A 25,152-nucleotide genomic window follows, 5' to 3' on the forward strand; every position below is an offset into this window, starting at 1 on the left:
CAGCATGGAAAGTGCTTTGTACAGTTTTTATACACTCGTTGTTTTATTTTGTTTTGTTTCGGTCGATTTTTTATTGGCATAATAATACATGCATAATAAATGATTGCTGTTTCTGTCTATGTTTATCTTTTTCTAGTTTTTAAATCCCAGTATATATATAATAAACAAATTGTGATGAATCGAAGACTCGCTCGTTCGTTTGATTTCATCACAACTCGTGAATAAAAATCGTACGCGCTCACCAACCATGAAGTAATCTCTATATATAGTGCTGTAATGTTAACTCAATTGTTTGGTTTTATAACCATTTTTAATCAGCTGGTCAACCTGAGGGGTATGGATTGGTTTGGCACTTTGTGCATCGACAAAGACACCGGGAAGACTAGCAAAGTGACGGTGATATCCGCAGACGAGACCTCTCAACTTGTGAGTATTACAGCAGAGGGGGGGGGTAAGACTAGCAAAGGGACGGTGATATCTGAAGACGAGACCACTCAACTTGTGAGTATAACAACAGAGAGGGGGGGGGGGGGGGTAGACCAACAAACTAATGATGATATTTGAAGAAGAGACCGCTAAGCTTGTGAGTATAACGGGAGGGGGGGGGACTTGGGTAAGGCAGGGGGGAGTGGGTGTAAGACCAACAAAGTCACGATGAAATCCGAAGACGAAACCTCCTAGCTTTTGAGTATGAAAGGGGTGGGGAAAGGGGAGAGGGATAATAACAGCAAAGTGACGGCGAAATAACGCACATGGTAAATTTGACAAGGCGGGGAAAAAGGTAAACAAATGGAAAAGGATGGTAGTGTTAACAAGTAAAGAAATATCTGAAGTAGAAGGCAGTGAGGCGCTGCCTAAGGGCGTAGAGGGGGTTGGATATAGAGGCTTGGGGTAGGGGGCGGGGGGTATGCATGTTTGGGTAAGGAAATGTGTGTAGGGACACGGACGTTAGTGTAGTATCTGAAACGGGACCACCGAACCTCTAAAATCAGTATCATAGCCAACAAGAGATAAACGGTTATCAGTGAGGTACTGTAGTTGCCACGTCTAACCGGAAGTGACATTGTAAGTGAGACCCGTGTTTTCCTGTAGGTCCTTGGCGTCCTCACCATGCACAATGGCACCACCGACGTCACTGTCTACTCGCCTTATTGGCTCATCAACAAGACTGGGATACCTGTGGAATACAGGGTATGTGGTTATCTGTTCTGATCATAAGAGATGCTCAGGTTTTCTTTGGTTTAGGGCTGCTGACCATATTTCTTAGTGTTGTTTTGTACCGTTTGTGTCGTTTTGTTGCGTACATGGTAGATGTGCTGATCCTGTTTATAGTGTTGATTTGTACCATTTGTGTCATTTTGTTGCGTACATGGTAGATGTGCTGATCATATTTCTGAGTGTTTGTGTCATTTTGTTGCGTACATGGTAGATGTGCTGATCCTATTTCTTAGTGTTGTTTTGTACCGTTTGTGTCATTTTGTTGCGTACATGGTAGATGTGCTGGTCCCGTTTCCTAGTGTTGTTTTGTACCGTTTGTGTCATTTTGTTGCGTACATGGTAGATGTGTTGATCCTGTTTCTTGGTGTAGTTTTGCACCGTTTGTGTCATTTTGTTGCGTACATGGTAGATGTGCTGATCCTGTTTATAGTGTTGATTTGTACCATTTGTGTCGTTTTGTTGCGTACAAAAGTAACCATGCGTCTCTTTTGAACACCTTGAACACCGCCATTCGCCATTTGCACTGACAACCTTTTGTGAAATAGGTGTATGTGTATCAAAGTCATTGCAGTTGATGTCTTGCTGTTGTATTATTCGTCGTATAATCGTATCGAAACGGCGTGCACCTCTGTTTTGTAAAATATACAAATTGTTCGTGTTTTTCCTTTGTTGAAACTCTATTCATCGTAGGTTTGCAAAACGGATGCCGTGTACTATCACGGAGTTGGTGACGACCAGCCGTTGCTTTTCAACTTCCACGAGAATCAAAACAGAAAGGTAAGTGGTAGATTTCAAGCCAAACGAGAGACCCAAAACTTGGGTTTGTCGCTCTGTCAACTTTATTTCATTCAAATCCATGGTTCCCACGGGTCCTCAAAAAGTCTTTTGTTTGCTGTTCTGCTGCAGGAACCATAAAGCCCAACAATAGATCCAAACCTTAATGCACTTCTCACTTGCATAGTTTTTTGAAAGTCTGTTGATCGACATGACGGAAAAACATGACGTGACGATTCATAAAAGCCCATTTCACATCGAATAAGGCGGATAATTTCTCTGAGTTCTTAGTAACTAATAGCAAACAAAATATCAAGTGCGACTTTTTTTTAAATTGATGCGACTTTTTGTAAAGTGTCATTGAAATTTGAGCTTTTCGTCCCTGAGCTGATACACAGGGCAATGACGATCCCTGAAAATTTATCTTAAAAAGCCAAAATCTTGTTATGTGCACTTCGGCCTCACAGTATTTGTGTTTTGAAAATCAGTCCGTAATACAAGAAACCTTTAGCCATTGTTAGAAATTGTGTCTTCTCTCTCTATCTGGAATTGCGCGTTTTCCAGGTTTTTCCGTCATGTCCTGTTGATCCGACTTGTGTGACGCATGGTTTCGTAGCCTATGGACAGGAGCAAAAATGGCAAAATTAAAATTGTAAGGTTGTGTTAGCTTACATTTTGTTGATATTTTGCCTAGAGGTTCCTTGCATAATATAATCAAAATAAGCATTAGTATTTTTTGGTAGATGATCCGTTTATGAGATATGATTGAGCAAAGATGCCATAAATCATGAAAAAGTAGCAATTTCTCCCAAATTGGGCAATTTCAGACAAATCAAGAGCCTTACAATTGCAATATCTCAAGTACGGATTGTCTACCAACAAATACTAAAGCTTATTTGTTTTATATTACACAAGGAACATCTATGCAAAAAATCAAGCGAATATAAGCTAACACGACCTTACAATTTGAACTTTGCCATTTTTTGCTCCTGTCTAGCCTATAAAACCATATGAAACCATATGCGAGTGAGAAGTGTCTCTCAGGAGTAAATTAAATCCGCTTGAATTGCGGTAAATATCAACCCAACCTACGATTAAAGCGGCTTATTTGTACTCTCAAAGTATCTTATAACGCAGGGAACGTTTTATTTTAATAAATAATCAGAGTTTTGAATATCTAAAAAAAGCATAGCCACTCGAGTCGGATCTAAGGGGTTTCTTTACAGTAGAACTTGGTAACCTGGGCTGGTCAGTAAGACCCAAAGATCATTACTTCATGTAGGGTGAGAATAAGACTGCAAGCTCATCCGGTCTTACACATTACTAAGCGTCTGCTGGGCAACACTGTGCGCTGTACTCAGCTGCCTTGATTGGACCCCGTATGATAATGAATTTTAGGCAAGATGGGCCATCTATGTCTCCTCAATCTTAAGTGAATTCTTCTTCAGGCTCGTCTGAGAGTGACGGACTCCCTTTGGTCCAAGAAGTTCTCTCTGGACGCTGTAGGCGATGCTGGTCTGGTCTATTGCAGAGATACCAAGAAGACTAGGAAATTCGAGGTACGGATGAAGTATGATACAGGCAGAAGAAGTCTCCAGGGCTGTAGCAGGGGGGGGGGGGGGTTGGGCACTGGAGACATGTGCCCCCCAAAAGTTATAAGGAAATGACCAGTAAGGGCGTGGCCGTGTTCACAAATATTTTTTATGGTGCCTCCCAAATATTCCGAGGCCTGCTATGGCACTGGTCTATGAATCTGGATTCGACCCTCGCAGACTTTTTTAAAATATTTTTTTTTTTCAATTAAGATCCCTGTTTTCCAGTTTGTTCTGCAGATCGAAATGTCACAGACGGGCCTGACAAAGATCGTCACCCTCACGCCCAAATATGTCGTCATCAACACCACCGAGGTATGAAGCCAATTCCATTTTCATTTTCCAATAGGCGACTTAATTAAGAAAACACGTGACTTTTTGAGCGGCAAATTCAAGCCAAAAAAAACACAGAATGGTTGCGGCCGTCGCGCCAAATAGCTAAGAAACAAAATATTTCTTAATTCGAGCCCTTTTTGAAAAGACACTTCTTGGTTTATTTGTAAATACAGAATGAGTTGCTTTTCGTCGTTGATATTTTGCCGCCAAAAGCCTGAGCGCGAGCGAGTTGCTCCCGAAAGTTACGTGATTTCTTAGTGCAAATCTCCAAATCTTTGTAGACGGCTAATTAACATTATTCTCCGAGTGCGATCTTATTTTTAATAGGTATATACTGAGGGTGCTACGCACACTCTCATTGGTAGATTAGTGGGGCGTTCATCACCATACGGCCCGCTTAGAAACAACGCAAGCTCTCAAACCACTGTTAAATAAATATCTGTTGACTTTGTTTGCTTGGCCTGTATTTAAAGAGCTTCGCTCTTGGGTCATAAAACAACGATAGAAATATCGGGTCCATAACTTCTCGTAGTACAAGCGAACTTGGTCAGTAAGAGGTATGTTTTCTTCTAATAGATTTCCATCTCGTACTGTGAAGACGGTCTGGTAACACCCCTGTGGTTTGCCATCGAGCCTGACGAGGTATGTGGTTATTTGCGTATCACCGTGTACGAAGTCGTCGAAAAGTACAAGAACTAGCAACTTTCAGAGCGTAAAAAGCCAAACCATAAAACTGGGGAAACGGTGAATTTCTGGAGTATTTCCATCCTACCACAAGAACTCGATTCTCATTTATCAAGTATCGAATTGAACAAGTTGGAACTAAGGTTTCTTATTTTGTGTGTGTTTTTATAGTACAAGGCATTCTGGCTAGTGTTTAGTTCTGGCAAGCGCCTCCCTTTAATATGTTTTGTGTTTTTAGTGCAAGTGCATTCTGGCCGTGTCCTTAATATGTTTTGTGCTTTCATTGCGAGGAATTCTGGCCGTGTCTTTAATATGTTTTGTGTTTTTAGTGCAAGGCATTCTGGCCGTGTCCTTAATATGTTTTGTGTTTTTAGTGCAAGGCATTCTGGCCGTGTCCTTAATATGTTTTGTGCTTTCAGTGCGAGGCATTCTGGCCGTGTCCTTAATATGTTTTGTGCTTTCATTGCGAGGCATTCTGGCCGTGTCCTTAATATGTTTTGTGCTTTCAGTGCAAGGCATTCTGGCCGTGTCCTTAATATGTTTTGTGCTTTCAGTGCAAGGCATTCTGGCCGTGCAGCCCTCTCAAGCGCCTCTTCTTCAAGCCCACGCTCTCCCAGTTCTTCTCCAAGCCTGTCCCTTTCAACTGCTCTCACACCACCGTATTGCGCATGCGCCAACCTGCCGCGCTTGGGATCGAGGTCCATGGGGAAGTGGAGGAGTCGGTCACTACAATTCTCATCACACCCTACTGCCCTGGGGTTGGAACTATACGGGTGGAGAACCTGTGCGAAGACTTGACCATCAGATATAACCAAGAGTAAGTAAGGGTTTGGGGTGGGGATTTACACCCTACTCCCCTGGGGTGGGAACTATACGGGTGGAGAACCTGTGCGAAGACTTGACCATCAGATATAACCAAGAGTAAGTAAGGGTTTGGGGTGGGGATTTACACCCTACCCCCCTGGGGTGGGAACTATACGGGTGGAGAACCTGTGCGAAGACTTGACCATCAGATATAACCAAGAGTAAGTAAGGGTTTGGGGTGGGGATTTACACCCTACACCCCTGGGGTGGAAACTATACGGGTGGAGAATCTGTGCGAAGACTTGACCATCAGATATAGCGAAGAGTAAGTAAGGGTTTGGGGTTGGGATTTACACCCTACCCCCCTGGGGTGGGAACTATACGGGTGGAGAACCTGTGCGAAGACTTGACCATCAGATATAACCAAGAGTAAGTAAGGGTTTGGGGTTGGGATTTACACCCTACCCCCCTGGGGTGGGAACTATACTGGTGGAGAACCTGTGCGAAGACTTGACCATCACATATAGCGAAGAGTAAGTAAGAGGGTGGGGATTTGTACCCTACTCCCCTGGGGTAGGAACTATACACCTTAAGAATCTGTGCGAAGACTTGACCATCAGATATAACGAAGAGTAAGTAAGGTGGGGTGAGGGTGAGGGTTACATCCTAAGGGCGTGATCCATGAGTACATTCTCCCGCCTGGGTTAAGCGTGCTTCACCTACAAGCTGAACCACTTCTTTTTGTATCTTAGGGACGTGATCCATGAGTATATTATCCCGCCTGGGTCAAGCATGCTCCTTTTTTAAGCTCAACCAATAATTTTTATATCTTAGGGACGTGATCCATGAGTAAATTCTCCCGCCTGGGTCAAGCATGCTCCTTTTATAAGCTCAACCAATAATTTTTATATCTTAGGGACGTGATCCATGAGTAAATTCTCCCGCCTCCGTTAAGCGTGCTCCACATATGAGTTACACCTATTGTTTTTATATTCTAGGGATGTGAACCAAGCCTACATTCTCCCGCCTGGGTTAAGCATGCTTTACACATGGGATGATCCCAATGGTAGTCGTCGTTTAATGTGGAAGCCGTATCTTGGTGTGGACGACGCGTTATTTGTATCTGTGTGCAAGGTACGGTTATCAATAGCTGAGTGTTACCTCAAATCAGTAATATGGCAATAGGGAACTTAAACAAAAAAGTGTATGAACGACGGAAGGCAACCGGAAGTAGAGTATTTTTGTTTTCAATGCTACCGCATAACTAGCGGGTTTCTTATGTAAGCCCGTGTATAAGAGTAGATATGTTGACTTTATTTTGGCCAGGGCAAAAACTGAAAACGTTAACGTTTGGTGTCCGTCCGTCATTGATAAACGTGTTTGCTTAAATTCTCTGTTGACTTTTTGACCAATATTTAATGTGCCGCTATGATTAAATGAAAGTATTCCGGTCGACAGTTTAAAAAAAGAATAAGGGTCGTTTTTGTGATAACTCTCATCAATTCTCAAATACCCTTTTATTTGAGCCCCGTGCATGCTAGAAAGAGTGGAGCTCTCATTGACTCATTTAAAGCCCGATTATTAACCCTGTTAGCATGACTATGGGGAGTCCATCGAGGCTGAAGTTTGTATATTTTAGCTCCTCAGAATCACCATTTCAAGTCAACTAGGCCATGTGCATTAATTTCGTTGAGATGACCATGACTACTCAATCCATATTTTTAACCCCCCTAAGTGACTTAGAAGACTAGTATTACCCTTCTTAGGATAACTTTATAACTATGGCGAATCAGTCCGTATTATCAACCCCGTTAAAGAAGGCCAATCTCCCGCTCAAAGGGGAGTCACACAAAGCATCCATTGCCATCGGCCAATTCAAGCGATTAACCAATATATTTTCAATCAAATATCGCCAATAACATGTCAGACTTCATTCTTAGATTGATTTTTTTGAAGTTTCCCTGCTAATAAACCGCTGTATTTCCAATGATAAACACTAACAAAGGAGTTGGTAATTGACATTCTTCAAGATGACCATAGCGAGTCATTCAATGCTTTTTTTAATGCTTAAAAGTCTTAACAGACTGAGAAGACTGTAATATTTTCCTTCTTAGGATGACCATGGCGAGGTAAGGCTGGAAATAGACGAGTCCGGCCCAGACATGAAGGACGAGCGCAAGCAGATGGAAGACACCAGAGTGACGTGCTCCTTCACTTGCATTCCAACGTGCACCTCAGGGGTGTCGAGCCCGGCCACGCCCATGGAGGAAGGGTCTGAGGACCAGGTGGATGGGGGTCTGCTGAGGAGAGGAAGGGGCAGGAGGTACAAGAGAACGGTGTACTGGGTGTCGATGTTGGATGGGCTGCAGAGGGTGTTGCTCTTCACAGAAGATTCCTACCTCGCAACAAGAGCGAGAAAAGTGAGTATTTCAATAAAATGATCTAAATGCTGTCTCGAATAGTCGCTAAGTGGGGATAGAAGTGATTTATGTTTTTTTAAACTATCTATTTAATACTGCATTCTTGTGCAAACGTTTGGCAAGAAAAGCTAGCTCGGTAGTGTAAAAGCGATGACATTAAGTTTTTTTGAAATCATATTTTCCACAGAGATGTAGGACTGCTTTTGAATCTCGATAACCCAACTGAAACATCCAGCAGCCCTATTCAGCCACATCTATTTAAAAAAATAAAAATAATAATTCAAGCATGATGTGGCCTGATTTGTAGTGGTTTTCCCCACGATCAAGCGATTTTTGCTTACCATGAAAAAAGTTAAGAAAAGAAATGATAGTGTCGCAGTGTTTTGATTGTTGTTTGGGTTTGTTGAGAACTGAAACAAATGCTGTCATGGTAACGTGACGTCACGACTATAGCATCATGGTCGAGATTTCACCGCATGATTTTGGTTTTCCTATCAGTCCAGCGAGTGTGAACCGATCAAGATGGAGGTGTTCGTGTCACTGGATGGAGTGGGCCTGTCACTGGTCAACAACAAACCGGAAGAAGTCTCCTACATCACACTGTCCAGGTAGGACGTCCCTAGGTACTACATCACATTGTCCAGGTTGGAAGTCCCTAGGTACTACATCAAACTGTCCAGGTAGGACGTCCCATCAAACTAAAGTGTCCTCTATGTTTTCGTCATTAGATTTAATTTGTTTAAAACTCTTGACCTCCTCTGGCTGATCAATAAGCTAGTGCAGTCTTATCTCGGATATCAGTACACTTCTAACGACTGTGCTCACACAACACAAAACATACAAAGTGTTTATCCTCGTGACCCTGATATTTATGGCTGTTCAACTTCTTGTAGCTCTACACAAAACATACAAAGTGTTTATCCTCGTGACCCTGATATTTATGGCTGTTCAACTTCTTGTAGCTCTACACAAAACATACAAAGTGTTTAACCTCGTGACCCTGATATTTATGGCTGTTCAACTTCTTGTAGCTCTACGTCTATTTGGCAAGTACAGAAGTCACCTGGTCGCTGGAAAACCCTGAACCTTGAACTCTCGTCATGGCTGGAGGACGCATGGAAAAACGGAGAGGAGCAGATTAGTATGGACGAGACAGCCCTGGTGAGCATGATGTCCTTGTAGTATTGGGCTCCCTGTTGTAATGATATATATGCCTGGTTACTAAGCCAGGAGAGGAACAGATTAGTATGGACGAGACATCCCTGGTGAGCATGATGCCCTTGTAGTATGGTGCTCCCTGTGGTAATTATGTATTCAGTGTCTGTTACCAACATTTGTTTTATATCCAAAATTGTAAAAGACGATTCTTTAAAAAAAGGTTTCACTACAAGTAGCCATTTTGGATTCCCAAGGAGCCCAACACTACAATACTAACAACGACCTAACCACGCTCTGCAAAGGGGCCCAGGTCTACTCAACCTTTGTTGCTGTTTCTATTAAAAAATACTTGCAGAAACAACCTTCTGAAAAGATAGTTTTGAACCATCTGTTTGTTGTCGTTTTTATTCTGTAGGTCGACTTCAGTCACATGAAGATTGTGCGACTGCTGTCTGTTGTCGTGTTAATTCTGTAGGTCGACTTCAGTCACATGAAGATGGTGCGACCATCTGTCTGTTGTCGTGTTTATTCTGTAGGTCGACTTCAGTCACATGAAGATGGTGTGACCGTCTGTTGTCGTGTTAATTCTGTAGGTCGACTTCAGTCACATGAAGATGGTGCGACCGTCTGTTGTCGTGTTTATTCTGTAGGTCGACTTCAGTCGCATGAAGATGGTGCGACCGTCTGTCTGTTGTCGTGTTTATTCTTTAGGTCGACTTCAGTCGCATGAAGATGGTGCGACCGTCTGTCTGTTGTCGTGTTTATTCTTTAGGTCGACTTCAGTCGCATGAAGATGGTGCGACCGTCTGTCTGTTGTCGTGTTAATTCTGTAGGTCGACTTCAGTCGCATGAAGATGGTGCGACCGTCTGTCTGTTGTCGTGTTAATTCTGTAGGTTAACTTCAGTCGCATGAAGATGGTGCGATCGTCTGTCTGTTGTCGTGTTAATTCTGTAGGTCGACTTCAGTCGCATGAAGATGGTGCGACCGTCTGTTGTCGTGTTTATTCTGTAGGTCGACTTCAGTCGCATGAAGATGGTGCGACCGTCTGTTGTCGTGTTTATTCTGTAGGTCGACTTCAGTCGCATGAAGATGGTGCGACCGTCTGTTGTCGTGTTTATTCTGTAGGTCGACTTCAGTCGCATGAAGATGGTGCGACCGTCTGTCTGTTGTCGTGTTTATTCTGTAGGTCGACTTCAGTCGCATGAAGATGGTGCGACCGTCTGTCTGTTGTCGTGTTAATTCTGTAGGTCGACTTCAGTCGCATGAAGATGGTGCGACCGTCTGTCTGTTGTCATGTTAATTCTGTAGGTTAACTTCAGTTGCATGAAGATGGTGCGATCGTCTGTCTGCTGTCGTGTTTATTCTGTAGGTCGACTTCAGTCGCATGAAGATGGTGCGACCGTCCGTCTGTTGTCGTGTTTATTCTGTAGGTCGACTTCAGTCGCATGAAGATGGTGCGACCGTCTCTCTGTTGTCGTGTTTATTCTGTAGGTCGACTTCAGTCACATGAAGATGGTGCGACCGTCTGTTGTTGTGTTAATTCTGTAGGTCGACTTCAGTCACATGAAGATGGTGCGACCGTCTGTCTGTTGTCATGTTTATTCTGTAGGTCGACTTCAGTCGCATGAAGATGGTGCGACCGTCTGTCTGTTGTCATGTTTATTCTGTAGGTCGACTTCAGTCGCATGAAGATGGTGCGACCGTCTGTCTGTTGTCATGTTTATTCTGTAGGTCGACTTCAGTCGCATGAAGATGGTGCGACCGTCTGTCTGTTGTCGTGTTTATTCTGTAGGTCGACTTCAGTCGCATGAAGATGGTGCGACCGTCTGTTGTTGTGTTAATTCTGTAGGTCGACTTCAGTCACATGAAGATGGTGCGACCGTCTGTCTGTTGTCATGTTTATTCTGTAGGTCGACTTCAGTCGCATGAAGATGGTGCGACCGTCTGTCTGTTGTCATGTTTATTCTGTAGGTCGACTTCAGTCGCATGAAGATGGTGCGACCGTCTGTATGTTGTCATGTTTATTCTTTAGGTCGACTACAGTCGCATGAAGATGGTGCGACCGTCTGTCGGTTGTCGTGTTTATTCTGTAGGTCGACTTCAGTCGCATGAAGATGGTGTAACCGTCTGTCTGTTGTTGTGTTTATTCTTTAGGTCGACTTCAGTCGCATGAAGATGGTGCGACCGTCTGTCTGTTGTCGTGTTTATTCTGTAGGTCGACTTCAGTCGCATGAAGATGGTGCGACCGTCTGTCTGTTGTCATGTTTATTCTGTAGGTCGACTTCAGTCGCATGAAGATGGTGCGACCGTCTGTCTGTTGTCGTGTTAATTCTGTATGTCGACTTCAGTCGCATGAAGATGGTGCGACTGTCTGTCTGTTGTCGTGTTTATTCTGTAGGTCGACTTCAGTCACATGAAGATGGTGTAACCGTCTGTCTGTTGTCATGTTTATTCTGTAGGTCGACTTCAGTCGCATGAAGATGGTGCGACCGTACGAGGGTGCAATCAGGCGATCGTTTGAGCCTGCGATGTGGTTCCACTACTCAGCATCCGAGCACTATCACAGCGCGCACTGCAAGATGCACCGCATACAGGTAACTTCATCTTGTGGCCAGTTTTCGAGGTAATGGGAGTCCTGTGGAATTTGAACACGAAAGCGAGGCTTTGTTTAATGCGTATGATAGATCTACTCTGATCTCTCACATTGATAACACAAGTTGCTCTGTATAGTGCGTCTCATTAGGTGTTCTCTGGTCTCTCAGATCGATAACACAATGCCCCTAGCTCAATAGTTGTATTTTGCTCTCAGATCGATAACCAGCTGTATGGCACAGTGTTCCCTGTGGTCCTCTACCCGGCACCTCTTCCGCCGGCTGTCATCAGTCGCCATGGTAACGTCACTTGGCCATCAATTGAGCAACAAGTTTGTCATATTTGCTCGTACTGACACGACGGAAAAACCTGGAAAATTCGCAATCTGAGATTCCATCGATTGGTTCCATCGGAACCATCGGTTCCTTGTATTCCGGACTGATTTTTGAAACACAAATATCGCGAGGCCGAAATGCACATACCCAGATTTTTGCTTTTTAAGATATTTTTCCTTGATCATCCTTGCGCTATGAATGAGCTCAGGGACGAAAAGTTCAAATTTCAATGACACTTTACAAAAAGTCGCATCAATTTAAAAAAGAGTCGCATTTGATATTTTGTTTGATATTACTCACTAAGTACTTAGAGAAATTTTCCGCCTTATTAGATCTGAAATGAGCTTGTTTGAACCGTTAAGTCATGTTTTTTCCGTCATGTCACTCGTACTTGTTGTGTTTCAGGGCATAAGCCGTTTATTGAAGTTTCTGTGATATACCACGATGTCCCTGCACAGGGTGTTCATCATTTTAAGTAAGTGTGGCCACCATCAATATATCAATATCAATTAATTATCATTATAATTAATTGTTATCATCATCAACAATATCACATTACCATGTAATCAATGTCACCATCATAATCGCACAATTATTATCATTATGATCAGTGTCCTCAGTTTGTCTATTATCATCATCATCATCACCATTAGTGTCATTCTAATTGCCAACATCCTAATCATCCTAGTATTCAAAGTAGCCACCACTATCATTTCCTGTGGTTATTCAATGTGTCTTTACAATCATCAACAACGACAACAGCAACCCATCGTCGATATCCTAATTGTCATCATCTACGGCATCAGTTTCCATTAAAGGAGAACCATGACACAAAGCCGATGGGATGAACGCTGTGGCAGGCGTTCTTGCTGACCCACGTTAACGATTGTAATAATCGCATATTTCCAAGATTCGCTCTTATCATAGCTTGCATTGCCCTCTACGTGTAGGTATGCCAAAGCTCTAGTACAGGAGATGAACGTCAAAGTGGACAAGTCCTTCATTATTGCTCTCACGAGTCTTCTTAGCAAGCCCCTAGAATCTGACGGCGAGGTGAGTAACACAGTTAAGTAAGTAATAAACCAATTTAACAAGTAAAACAATAGGAATGAAGGACTGGGTAAGGGCTATAGGATGATACTTTAATGATAAAGAATAAAGGAAACCCTATAGGATGATACTTTAATGATAAAGAATAAAGGAAACCCTATAGGATGATACTTTAGAGATAAAGAATAAGTCACACCCAATAGGATGATACTTTAGGGATAAAGAAGAAAGGATACCCTATAGGATGATACTTTAGAGATAAAGAATAAAGGACACCCTATAGGATGATACTTTAGGGATAAAGAAGAAAGGATACCCTGATTATGGGCTATAGGATGATACTTTAATGAGAAAGAATAAAGGATTATACTTGGAGATCTAGCCAAGTTTTCACTAGCAAAGCGCGGAGAGGGGGAAGAAAGCGTAGACATGAGAGCTTACACGCATTTGCAATTTTGTGCTAAGGAGAAATAACACAAAACTTAAGGCAAGTATACAATATTCAATGGCCACCCATTATTAGCCCTGGACAAAAGTTCATGCATTGGCTCGAGTGTTTTTACAAGGGAGATGTGTTACCAGTCTTCTCGGATAAGGACAAACTGGAGGTTCCGTCTCTTCAAACTGCACTACCATCCCACTAACATTAGTAGAAGAGACGGAAAGTACCACTAGATAGAGGCCCTCTGGCAGTGACCACCCTCAGTGATGGTGCCTTCTAATTATACGAACACGAGGGCACGTGATTTGAAGCCTCGCTCTTATGTGCCCTCTGCACCAATATGGAAGCTATATCAAACTGATAAGTGTGTTGTCTTAGGAGACGTACTTCAAGATGGACATGGATAGCGTTGCCGTCGAACTGAAAGAAACTCTTGCAGTCAAGGTAAGCTTCTCTGAATACTGTGTCTGTCGCTTTTACAATTATATTGTGCTATGCTATTTGCTCTTGTCCCAGGCGGCGTTACAGACCCAGCGCGTGTTCCTGGAGTACTTCCATCTATCACCTCTCAAGGTAGGCTGTAGTTGTATGCTGACCTAATGTTGAGCCCATATGAACACTTGGCATTTAGATTTCATTATGACCTGTGTAGCGATGAGCCCCCTTCTATTTCCAGGTGAACCTGAGCTTTTCCCTGGAGTCAGTGGTGGACGACCCTGACCAAGCGTTCGCTGAACACATCATGGATTTCTTTATGGACTCCATCGGCGCCACACTCATCGACATGAACGATGCGCAGCTCAAGTAAGGCATACATCAGTCACGAGTAAGAAGGCCTATGTTCCACCTAGTACACACTCATCGACATGAACGATGCGCAGCTCAAGTAAGTCATACACCCATCACGAGTAAGGAGGCCTTAGTTCCACCTAGTGGTCACTCATCGACATGAACGATGCGCATGTCAAGTAAGTCATACACCCATCACAAGTAAGGAGGCCTAAGTACTCACTCATCGACATGAACAATGCGCAGGTCAAGTAAGTCATACATCCATCACGAGTAAGGAGGCCTATGTACCACTTAGTATTTAAAACTGTCTAGGAATCAGTGAATGGTTGTAGACCCATCTACTGGGTCCTAGCTTCCTCCTGCTCGCGTTTCTTCAGACTTACGCTCATATCTTATATCTACGGCTATTTTATTTCAGACTTGCGTTCTTCGAGCGTGTTGGTGTGTTTATCACGCAAGAGAATCTTCAAGGACAAATCACGAGACATTACACGATGCAGGTAACGATGACAATTAGCTACTTGTTTCGTTTGTTTCCGCACGCACGTAATTTAGACGGGTATAATATTTCTGTGTTCTAGGGTGTGCGCCAAGTCTACGCCCTTGTTCTAGGCTTAGATGTGCTCGGAAACCCTTACGCACTCATTTCCGGTATCGGCGAGGGAGTGAGGGACCTGTTTTACGAGCCCTATCAGGTATAGTATGCGCGCTATGATTGGTCAAACTATAGAGTACTGGTAACCCTACGGTATTACGCATGCTCTGATTGGTCTAAGTACGACTACTGGTAACCCTACGATATTACGCTAGCTCTGATTGGTCAAAGTATCGAGAACTTTTCAGCCTACAATTAAACGTGTATTCTGATTGGTCAAGTCACTGTAATTCGAGCAAATGTTTGCCAGTCAACCCTGAACAGTACACACAGTGTACGACCGTGTAAGTCATTCCTTAAGTTAGAGTGCCTTGTGATCGGTCAGGCAACCATGCGAAGGATGCAGTTATACGTACGATTTGCATAATTATTTTCAATTGCTGTTACCCTCAATATTAGGGCATCATCTACGGCCCTCAAGAGTTCGCGGAGGGACTGGCACGAGGTGTCAAGAGTCTCCTGGGGCATGTCGTAGGTACGTGCTGATACAGATATGTATTTACCCATTCCTTGGCCTTTAATTTGATCTCTTTGTTGTCCTGCGGCCTCGACCAGCATTTTCGAGACATCGGTCACGATTTTCTCCTAGGCAACCAAAGACATACTTTTCCGACTTCAAGACTTGAATTTTTGCTTGTTTGTTTGACTAGCGCGCGCAAATAGTAACCGTGCCTGCTACGAAAGGCAGGGTTAGGAAAAACCGCCCGCACGAGAGTATTTTTAGAGCCAATCAGAAAGCGGAATTCGTTTCCGCGCCCGTTAAAAAAATTAAATATCCTAATCCAAAGCTCGGTCCCTAATTCTCTAGCTTTGTTGGTCATTGAGACATTTTTTCATTTAAGAAAATTACGTGTGATTGAAAGCTGGTCCTGCCTAGTTTACCTCCAACGAATCTTCTGCTCACAGTAGATTGTTTCATGTAACCGTAGGTGGTACTGCTGGCGCGTTCTCGCGAATCACGGGCTCAATCGGCCAGGCGGTCGCCACGCTTACGTTCGACAGTGATTACCGGATGGTGAGTTGGACCAGTGCTAGTTATAATGGCAAGTGCTACGTAGTTATAATGGCAAGTGATACGTAGTTATAATGGCAAGTGATACGTAGTTATAATGGCAAGTGATACGTAGTTATAATGGCAAGTAATACGTAGTTATAATGGCAAGTGATACGTAGCTATAATGGCAAGTGATACGTAGTTATAATGGCAAGTGATACGTAGTTATAATGGCAAGTGATACGTAGTTATAATGGCAAGTGATACGTAGTTATAATGGCAAGTAATACGTAGCTATAGTGGCAAGTGATACGTAGCTATAATGGCAAGTGATACGTAGTTATAATGGCAAGTGATACGTAGTTATAATGGCAAGTAATACGTAGCTATAATGGCAAGTGATACGTAGCTATAATGGCAAGTGATACGTAGTTATAATGGCAAGTGATACGTAGCTATAATGGCAAGTGATACGTAGTTATAATGGCAAGTAATACGTAGTTATAATGGCAAGTGATACGTAGTTATAATGGCAAGTAATACGTAGTTATAATGGCAAGTGATACGTAGTTATAATGGCAAGTAATACGTAGTTATAATGGCAAGTGATACGTAGTTATAATGGCAAGTGATACGTAGTTATAATGGCAAGTAATACGTAGTTATAATGGCAAGTTATACGTAGTTATAATGGCAAGTAATACGTAGTTATAATGGCAAGTGATACGTAGTTATAATGGCAAGTAATACGTAGTTATAATGGCAAGTGATACGTAGTTATAATGGCAAGTGATACGTAGCTATAATGGCAAGTGATACGTAGTTATAATGGCAAGTAATACGTAGCTATAATGGCAAGTGATACGTAGTTATAATGGCAAGTAATACGTAGTTATAATGGCAAGTGATACGTAGTTATAATGGCAAGTAATACGTAGTTATAATGGCAAGTGATACGTAGTTATAATGGCAAGTAATACGTAGTTATAATGGCAAGTGATACGTAGTTATAATGGCAAGTAATACGTAGTTATAATGGCAAGTAATACGTAGTTATAATGGCAAGTGATACGTAGTTATAATGGCAAGTGATACGTAGCTATAATGGCAAGTGATACGTAGTTATAATGGCAAGTAATACGTAGTTATAATGGCAAGTAATACGTAGTTATAATGGCAAGTAATACGTAGCTATAATGGCAAGTGATACGTAGCTATAATGGCAAGTGATACGTAGTTATAATGGCAAGTAATACGTAGTTATAATGGCAAGTGATACGTAGTTATAATGGCAAGTAATACGTAGTTATAATGGCAAGTGATACGTAGTTATAATGGCAAGTAATACGTAGTTATAATGGCAAGTGATACGTAGTTATAATGGCAAGTGATACGTAGTTATAATGGCAAGTAATACGTAGTTATAATGGCAAGTTATACGTAGTTATAATGGCAAGTAATACGTAGTTATAATGGCAAGTGATACGTAGTTATAATGGCAAGTAATACGTAGTTATAATGGCAAGTGATACGTAGTTATAATGGCAAGTGATACGTAGCTATAATGGCAAGTGATACGTAGTTATAATGGCAAGTAATACGTAGTTATAATGGCAAGTGATACGTAGCTATAATGGCAAGTGATACGTAGTTATAATGGCAAGTGATACGTAGCTATAATGGCAAGTAATACGTAGTTATAATGGCAAGTGATACGTAGCTATAATGGCAAGTGATACGTAGTTATAATGGCAAGTGATACGTAGCTATAATGGCAAGTGATACGTAGTTATAATGGCAAGTAATACGTAGTTATAATGGCAAGTGATACGTAGTTATAATGGCAAGTAATACGTAGTTATAATGGCAAGTGATACGTAGTTATAATGGCAAGTAATACGTAGTTATAATGGCAAGTGATACGTAGTTATAATGGCAAGTGATACGTAGCTATAATGGCAAGTGATACGTAGTTATAATGGCAAGTGATACGTAGTTATAATGGCAAGTGATACGTAGTTATAATGGCAAGTGATACGTAGTTATAATGGCAAGTAATACGTAGTTATAATGGCAAGTAATACGTAGCTATAATGGCAAGTGATACGTAGCTATAATGGCAAGTGATACGTAGTTATAATGGCAAGTGATACGTAGTTATAATGGCAAGTTATACGTAGTTATAATGGCAAGTGATACGTAGCTATAATGGCAAGTGATACGTAGCTATAATGGCAAGTGATACGTAGTTATAATGGCAAGTGATACGTAGTTATAATGGCAAGTGATACGTAGTTATAATGGCAAGTGATACGTAGTTATAATGGCAAGTGATACGTAGTTATAATGGCAAGTGATACGTAGTTATAATGGCAAGTGATACGTAGCTATAATGGCAAGTGATACGTAGTTATAATGGCAAGTAATACGTAGTTATAATGGCAAGTAATACGTAGTTATAATGGCAAGTGATACGTAGCTATAATGGCAAGTGATACGTAGTTATAATGGCAAGTAATACGTAGTTATAATGGCAAGTGATACGTAGTTATAATGGCAAGTAATACGTAGTTATAATGGCAAGTGATACGTAGCTATAATGGCAAGTGATACGTAGTTATAATGGCAAGTGATACGTAGCTATAATGGCAAGTAATACGTAGTTATAATGGCAAGTGATACGTAGTTATAATGGCAAGTGATACGTAGTTATAATGGCAAGTGCTACGTAGCTATAATGGCAAGTGCTACGTAGTTATAATGGCAAGTGATACGTAGCTATAATGGCAAGTGATACGTAGTTATAATGGCAAGTAATACGTAGCTATAATGGCAAGTGCTACGTAGCTATAATGGCAAGTGCTACGTAGTTATAATGGCAAGTGATACGTAGTTATAATGGCAAGTAATACGTAGTTATAATGGCAAGTGATACGTAGTTATAATGGCAAGTAATACGTAGTTATAATGGCAAGTGATACGTAGTTATAATGGCAAGTGATACGTAGCTATAATGGCAAGTGATACGTAGTTATAATGGCAAGTGCTACGTAGCTATAATGGCAAGTGATACGTAGTTATAATGGCAAGTGATACGTAGTTATAATGGCAAGTGATACGTAGCTATAATGGCAAGTGCTACGTAGTTATAATGGCAAGTGCTACGTAGTTATAATGGCAAGTGATACGTAGTTATAATGGCAAGTAATACGTAGTTATAATGGCAAGTAATACGTAGTTATAATGGCAAGTGATACGTAGTTATAATGGCAAGTAATACGTAGCTATAATGGCAAGTGCTACGTAGTTATAATGGCAAGTGATACGTAGCTATAATGGCAAGTGTACGTAGCTATAATGGCAAGTGATACGTAGTTATAATGGCAAGTGATACGTAGTTATAATGGCAAGTAATACGTAGTTATAATGGCAAGTGATACGTAGTTATAATGGCAAGTAATACGTAGTTATAATGGCAAGTGATACGTAGTTATAATGGCAAGTGATACGTAGCTATAATGGCAAGTGATACGTAGTTATAATGGCAAGTAATACGTAGTTATAATGGCAAGTAATACGTAGTTATAATGGCAAGTAATACGTAGTTATAATGGCAAGTGATACGTAGCTATAATGGCAAGTGATACGTAGTTATAATGGCAAGTAATACGTAGTTATAATGGCAAGTGATACGTAGTTATAATGGCAAGTAATACGTAGTTATAATGGCAAGTGATACGTAGTTATAATGGCAAGTGATACGTAGCTATAATGGCAAGTGATACGTAGCTATAATGGCAAGTGATACGTAGCTATAATGGCAAGTGATACGTAGCTATAATGGCAAGTGATACGTAGTTATAATGGCAAGTGATACGTAGTTATAATGGCAAGTGATACGTAGTTATAATGGCAAGTGATACGTAGTTATAATGGCAAGTAATACGTAGTTATAATGGCAAGTGATACGTAGTTATAATGGCAAGTGATACGTAGTTATAATGGCAAGTGATACGTAGTTATAATGGCAAGTGATACGTAGTTATAATGGCAAGTGATACGTAGTTATAATGGCAAGTGATACGTAGTTATAATGGCAAGTGATACGTAGTTATAATGGCAAGTGATACGTAGTTATAATGGCAAGTGATACGTAGCTATAATGGCAAGTGATACGTAGCTATAATGGCAAGTGATACGTAGTTATAATGGCAAGTGATACGTAGCTATAATGGCAAGTGATACGTAGTTATAATGGCAAGTGATACGTAGTTATAATGGCAAGTGATACGTAGTTATAATGGCAAGTGATACGTAGCTATAATGGCAAGTGATACGTAGTTATAATGGCAAGTGATACGTAGTTATAATGGGAAGTGATACGTAGCTATAATGGCAAGTGTTACGTAGCTATAATGGCAAGTGATACGTAGTTATAATGGCAAGTGATACGTAGCTATAATGGCAAGTAATACGTAGTTATAATGGCAAGTAATACGTAGTTATAATGGCAAGTGATACGTAGCTATAATGGCAAGTGATACGTAGTTATAATGGCAAGTGATACGTAGTTATAATGGCAAGTTATACGTAGTTATAATGGCAAGTTATACGTAGTTATAATGGCAAGTGATACGTAGCTATAATGGCAAGTGATACGTAGCTATAATGGCAAGTGATACGTAGCTATAATGGCAAGTGCTACGTAGCTATAATGGCAAGTGATACGTAGTTATAATGGCAAGTGATACGTAGTTATAATGGCAAGTAATACGTAGTTATAATGGCAAGTGATACGTAGCTATAATGGCAAGTGATACGTAGCTATAATGGCAAGTGCTACGTAGCTATAATGGCAAGTGATACGTAGTTATAATGGCAAGTGATACGTAGTTATAATGGCAAGTAATACGTAGTTATAATGGCAAGTGCTACGTAGTTATAATGGCAAGTGATACGTAGTTATAATGGCAAGTGATACGTAGTTATAATGGCAAGTGATACGTAGCTATAATGGCAAGTAATACGTAGTTATAATGGCAAGTAATACGTAGTTATAATGGCAAGTGATACGTAGCTATAATGGCAAGTTATACGTAGTTATAATGGCAAGTTATACGTAGTTATAATGGCAAGTGATACGTAGCTATAATGGCAAGTGATACGTAGCTATAATGGCAAGTGATACGTAGCTATAATGGCAAGTGCTACGTAGCTATAATGGCAAGTGATACGTAGTTATAATGGCAAGTGATACGTAGTTATAATGGCAAGTAATACGTAGTTATAATGGCAAGTGCTACGTAGTTATAATGGCAAGTGATACGTAGTTATAATGGCAAGTGATACGTAGTTATAATGGCAAGTGATACGTAGTTATAATGGCAAGTGATACGTAGCTATAATGGCAAGTGCTACGTAGTTATAATGGCAAGTGATACGTAGCTATAATGGCAAGTAATACGTAGTTATAATGGCAAGTAATACGTAGTTATAATGGCAAGTGATACGTAGTTATAATGGCAAGTAATACGTAGTTATAATGGCAAGTGATACGTAGTTATAATGGCAAGTGATACGTAGTTATAATGGCAAGTGATACGTAGCTATAATGGCGAGTGCTAGCTAAAACGGCAAGTGCTACGTATCGTAATAAAATACCTCTCTCTGCAACCTGTTTTTTTTTTATTCACCATCGTTGCATTGCGATGCTACCTGTCTGTTGTGTTAATCGCCTGTCTTAATCTCTTGTGTTTTAGAAACGTCGACAGCGAATGCACGTGGAGCCGAAGGGAGTCGGTCAAGGCCTGATTATGGGTGGCAAGAGCCTTGTTATGGTGAGGTGACATAACATCCGGTCGTGTGCTGTGAAGATTTATTGATGGTTGTCACTGGAGAAGTCTGGTGTATTATTTTTAATAACCTTTTTTAAAACCCTTCTTATTGCTAAACCGGTTTCTTGGAAATTTAAATTTAAGTTTCATGCGTTGTGCTATCTTGGAACTCGGCATTGGAGGGGAAGTTAAAGAGAGTTGGAAGGGAAAGCACCTACATTGGCAGTATTGCTGGCACCCCCTCCTCTCGGCTGATTACGAGACAAATTTATTGAGGTCTTTAAAGACGTTAAAGCCGCATTGTCACCTGTTTAATTCCGGTCGATTACGTAACAATCTCCGATGATTTTTAACGGAAAACGCGAAAAATATTTCAAAATATTGAAAGCAGTGTGTCTATTGTAAGTTTCTTTGAGGTTGTGATTGATAATTTAGAACGGATGGCCTGTTATATATCTCGGATTATAATAGATTCTTTTTTCTTTTTACGGTTGAGGTTTCCATCGAACCTCCGGAAGTAAACTGGTGACAATGCGGCTTTAAGCCGGAGGTCCTGTCTTTCACCGCATTTCATTAACATGGGGTACGCTGACTAGTAGGGCCATCTTTGATGAAAGTGCTCGCACAAAAAACTCCAATCGTTATTGTATTGTCACGGAGGAATAAATCACACATGTAGTGAAGACATATTTAGCATCTAGAAATTATGTACTAATTGGCTGCAAACTTGTCGGAAGCTAACGGGACAACTAAAAGGATTTTGTTTAGTTAACCTTTCACGTTTGACAGGAAAATCTAAAATCTAAAATACTCGCATATTAGCAGATTGACCTTTTTCTCGGGAAACTTATAGGCGTGCCGCGTCCCCTTTCTAGTGGTATTTGACAATCGGGATTTGGCCACCAATTCTCGTTTGGTACTTCTTAACAAAGTAAGGAAAGTTGGATCTGAGTTCACACAAGTTTAACCTAAGTAGAACTCAGACCTAGCTGTCAGTAGAATTAAGTTTTAGTACATTTTTAGAGTTTGAGTGCAAAAATGATTGGAATGCTGTCATATAATCATAATCATGTGTGTATCTTGCCATGCGCACTAGCAGTGTAACAAGTTAATGTGTGACAACCGTAGTCAGTAGCAACATGTAAACATTACGTGAGTCACGGTAGCCCAAGGGTAACAAACCGACCCATGAGGGGTAGTTCGTCCCTCGAACGCCCATTGGCTAAAGCCTTATCTAAACAGAGCTAAAAGCTTTCCATGGCTGTCAGTGTCGGATTACCTAAGGGATGCCGCCATAGGAGCATATAAATATGGGAACGTACCGAAGCCCCAACGGACTTGAAGAGACTCTCACACAAACAGATCTTGTAGACACTCACACAAAGAGACCTTGTAAATTCTTAAGTTTGTAACAGCGAGAACAAGTAAAAACCGGTACCTTCCACAGCCAAGCGGGTCATAGTCGTTCTGTTACATGGGATTAGAGAACCCAAAAATATAACGGTTACATCTGGTTAAACAACCGAAAAAAATTGCTGTTACGATATTCCCTCGACATGTTATAATGTTTCTAGTCCCTTTGTTATGACCTTTGAGTTGTTACGTTCCCACTTATCTGATGCTTGTCATGTTATAATATCTCTTGTCCCTTTGTTATAATGCTTATGTTGTTACGTTCCCACTTATCCTTCATGTTATATTGTAATGTTATTCTCTATGCTATAATGTTTATGTTGTTATTACGATAACGATATTACGATGTTATAATGATTATGATGTTACCTTCTCACTTATCTGATGCTCGTCGCTAAGCTGCAACCCTTTTCCTGGCAGGGTCTGGTGTTTGGAATCGGGGGCGTGGTCATGAAGCCCATTGAAGGTGAGAAGACGTTATGCTAACACTTTTGACAGGCCTTGATTCTTGCACTTCCCGCTGGTAAGAACCTATTGAATGCGAAGAGATGGTATACTAGGGGCCTTAAAGCCGCATTTTCACCAGTTTACTTCCGGTCGATTACGTAACAATCTCCGATGATATTAACGGAAAACGCGAAAAATATTTCAAAATATTGAAAGCAGTGTGTTTATTGGAAGTTTCCTTGAGGATGTGATTGATAATTTAGAGCGGATGGCCTGTTTAATATCTCGGATTTTAATAGATTCTTTTGTCTTTTAACGGTTGAGGTTTCCGTCGGACCTCCGGAAGTAAACTGGTGACAATGCGGCTTTAAGCACGCGAAAACGTAGAACCCCGCAGACGATGGATTTGCGCGCGCGCCGTCCTCGCCTTAGGCCGGATGCACACTGGCGATATAACGACATAACAACATAAGAATTTGACATAATGGCATAAGGGAAAAAACATGTTTTCTCCACGTTATTATGTCGACGTTATTGCCATAAGTCGCACCCTTCACACTTGAAAATAAGGACATAAGAATGCGCGCGCCTATCTTGTTATGTCATTATATTGCCAGTGTGCACCAGGCTTTACCAACTACTCTTTCAACTACGTGGCTAGCCCACTTAGTTGGAACGTCGAGGACGGCGCGCGCGCAAATCCAACGTCCGCGGCGTTAAAACGTTTTCGCTAGCTTTAGGTCTCTACTAACAACTTTCACAGGCCTTGGATATCACACGCCGATTCAAAACAAAAGGGCACCTAGCTTGCCCTAATAATAAAAGACCAGTCACCATTTTATTTTGAAAGGCGCTAGCTCCATAGGAGTTGAAGGCCCTTTCAAGGTCAGAGGAGTTGTACATAAAAGCTCGCTTCCTTTGTGGCACTAGTTCGGAAGGTGGAGAAGGCATCTTCAAGGGCATAGGCAAGGGGCTTGAACATAACAGCAAGCTTTCTTTGTGTTTAAGGCGCTAGTTCGGAAGGAGGAGGTATTGGGTAGAGGGTTTATACATAACAGCACGCTTTGTGCACACCTTTGTGTTTAAGGCGCTAGGTCGGAAAGAGGAGGTATTGGGTAGAGGGTTTATACATAACAGCACGCTTTGTGCACACCTTTGTGTTTAAGGCGCTAGGTCGGAATTAGGAGGTATTGGATAGAGTGTTTATACATAACAGCACGCTTTGTGCACACCTTTGTGTTTAAGGCGCTAGGTCGGAATTAGGAGGTATTGGGTAGAGGGTTTATACATAATAGCACGCTTTGTGCACACCTTTGTGTTTAAGGCGCTAGGTCGGAATTAGGAGGTATTGGATAGAGGGTTTATACATAACAGCACGCTTTGTGCACACCTTTGTGTTTAAGGCGCTAGGTCGGAAGGAGGAGGTATTGGGTAGAGGGTTTATACATAACAGCACGCTTTGTGCACACCTTTGTGTTTAAGGCGCTAGGTCGGAAGGAGGAGGTATTGGGTAGAGGGTTTATACATAACAGCACGCTTTGTGCACGCCTTTGTGTTTAAGGCGCTAGTTCGGAAGGAGGAGGTATTGGATAGAGGGTTTATACATAACAG

The 25,152-nt window shown here is 41.4% G+C and overlaps 1 protein-coding gene across 2 annotated transcripts in view; it reads left to right on the forward strand.

Moving 5' to 3' along the window:
• Positions 1 to 25,152, forward strand: part of LOC5513895 (intermembrane lipid transfer protein VPS13A-like) — a 145,441-nt gene that overhangs the window by 111,935 nt on the left and 8,354 nt on the right. For both annotated transcript variants that reach the window (XM_048721947.1, XM_048721948.1), the window contains 24 exons: positions 319 to 426; positions 1,093 to 1,191; positions 1,909 to 1,995; positions 3,441 to 3,551; positions 3,813 to 3,899; positions 4,497 to 4,562; positions 5,159 to 5,421; positions 6,407 to 6,542; positions 7,523 to 7,828; positions 8,327 to 8,436; positions 8,860 to 8,989; positions 11,447 to 11,581; positions 11,797 to 11,878; positions 12,320 to 12,389; positions 12,865 to 12,967; positions 13,785 to 13,850; positions 13,923 to 13,979; positions 14,083 to 14,210; positions 14,617 to 14,698; positions 14,780 to 14,893; positions 15,253 to 15,328; positions 15,783 to 15,868; positions 21,607 to 21,684; positions 23,515 to 23,560. In XM_048721947.1, coding sequence (XP_048577904.1) covers positions 319 to 426; positions 1,093 to 1,191; positions 1,909 to 1,995; positions 3,441 to 3,551; positions 3,813 to 3,899; positions 4,497 to 4,562; positions 5,159 to 5,421; positions 6,407 to 6,542; positions 7,523 to 7,828; positions 8,327 to 8,436; positions 8,860 to 8,989; positions 11,447 to 11,581; positions 11,797 to 11,878; positions 12,320 to 12,389; positions 12,865 to 12,967; positions 13,785 to 13,850; positions 13,923 to 13,979; positions 14,083 to 14,210; positions 14,617 to 14,698; positions 14,780 to 14,893; positions 15,253 to 15,328; positions 15,783 to 15,868; positions 21,607 to 21,684; positions 23,515 to 23,560 — 2,626 coding nt within the window. The remainder of the gene's footprint in view (positions 1 to 318; positions 427 to 1,092; positions 1,192 to 1,908; positions 1,996 to 3,440; positions 3,552 to 3,812; positions 3,900 to 4,496; positions 4,563 to 5,158; positions 5,422 to 6,406; positions 6,543 to 7,522; positions 7,829 to 8,326; positions 8,437 to 8,859; positions 8,990 to 11,446; positions 11,582 to 11,796; positions 11,879 to 12,319; positions 12,390 to 12,864; positions 12,968 to 13,784; positions 13,851 to 13,922; positions 13,980 to 14,082; positions 14,211 to 14,616; positions 14,699 to 14,779; positions 14,894 to 15,252; positions 15,329 to 15,782; positions 15,869 to 21,606; positions 21,685 to 23,514; positions 23,561 to 25,152) is intronic.

The sequence above is a fragment of the Nematostella vectensis genome, chromosome 14, assembly GCF_932526225.1.
Source record: "Nematostella vectensis chromosome 14, jaNemVect1.1, whole genome shotgun sequence".
NCBI classification, from domain to species: domain Eukaryota; kingdom Metazoa; phylum Cnidaria; class Anthozoa; order Actiniaria; family Edwardsiidae; genus Nematostella; species Nematostella vectensis.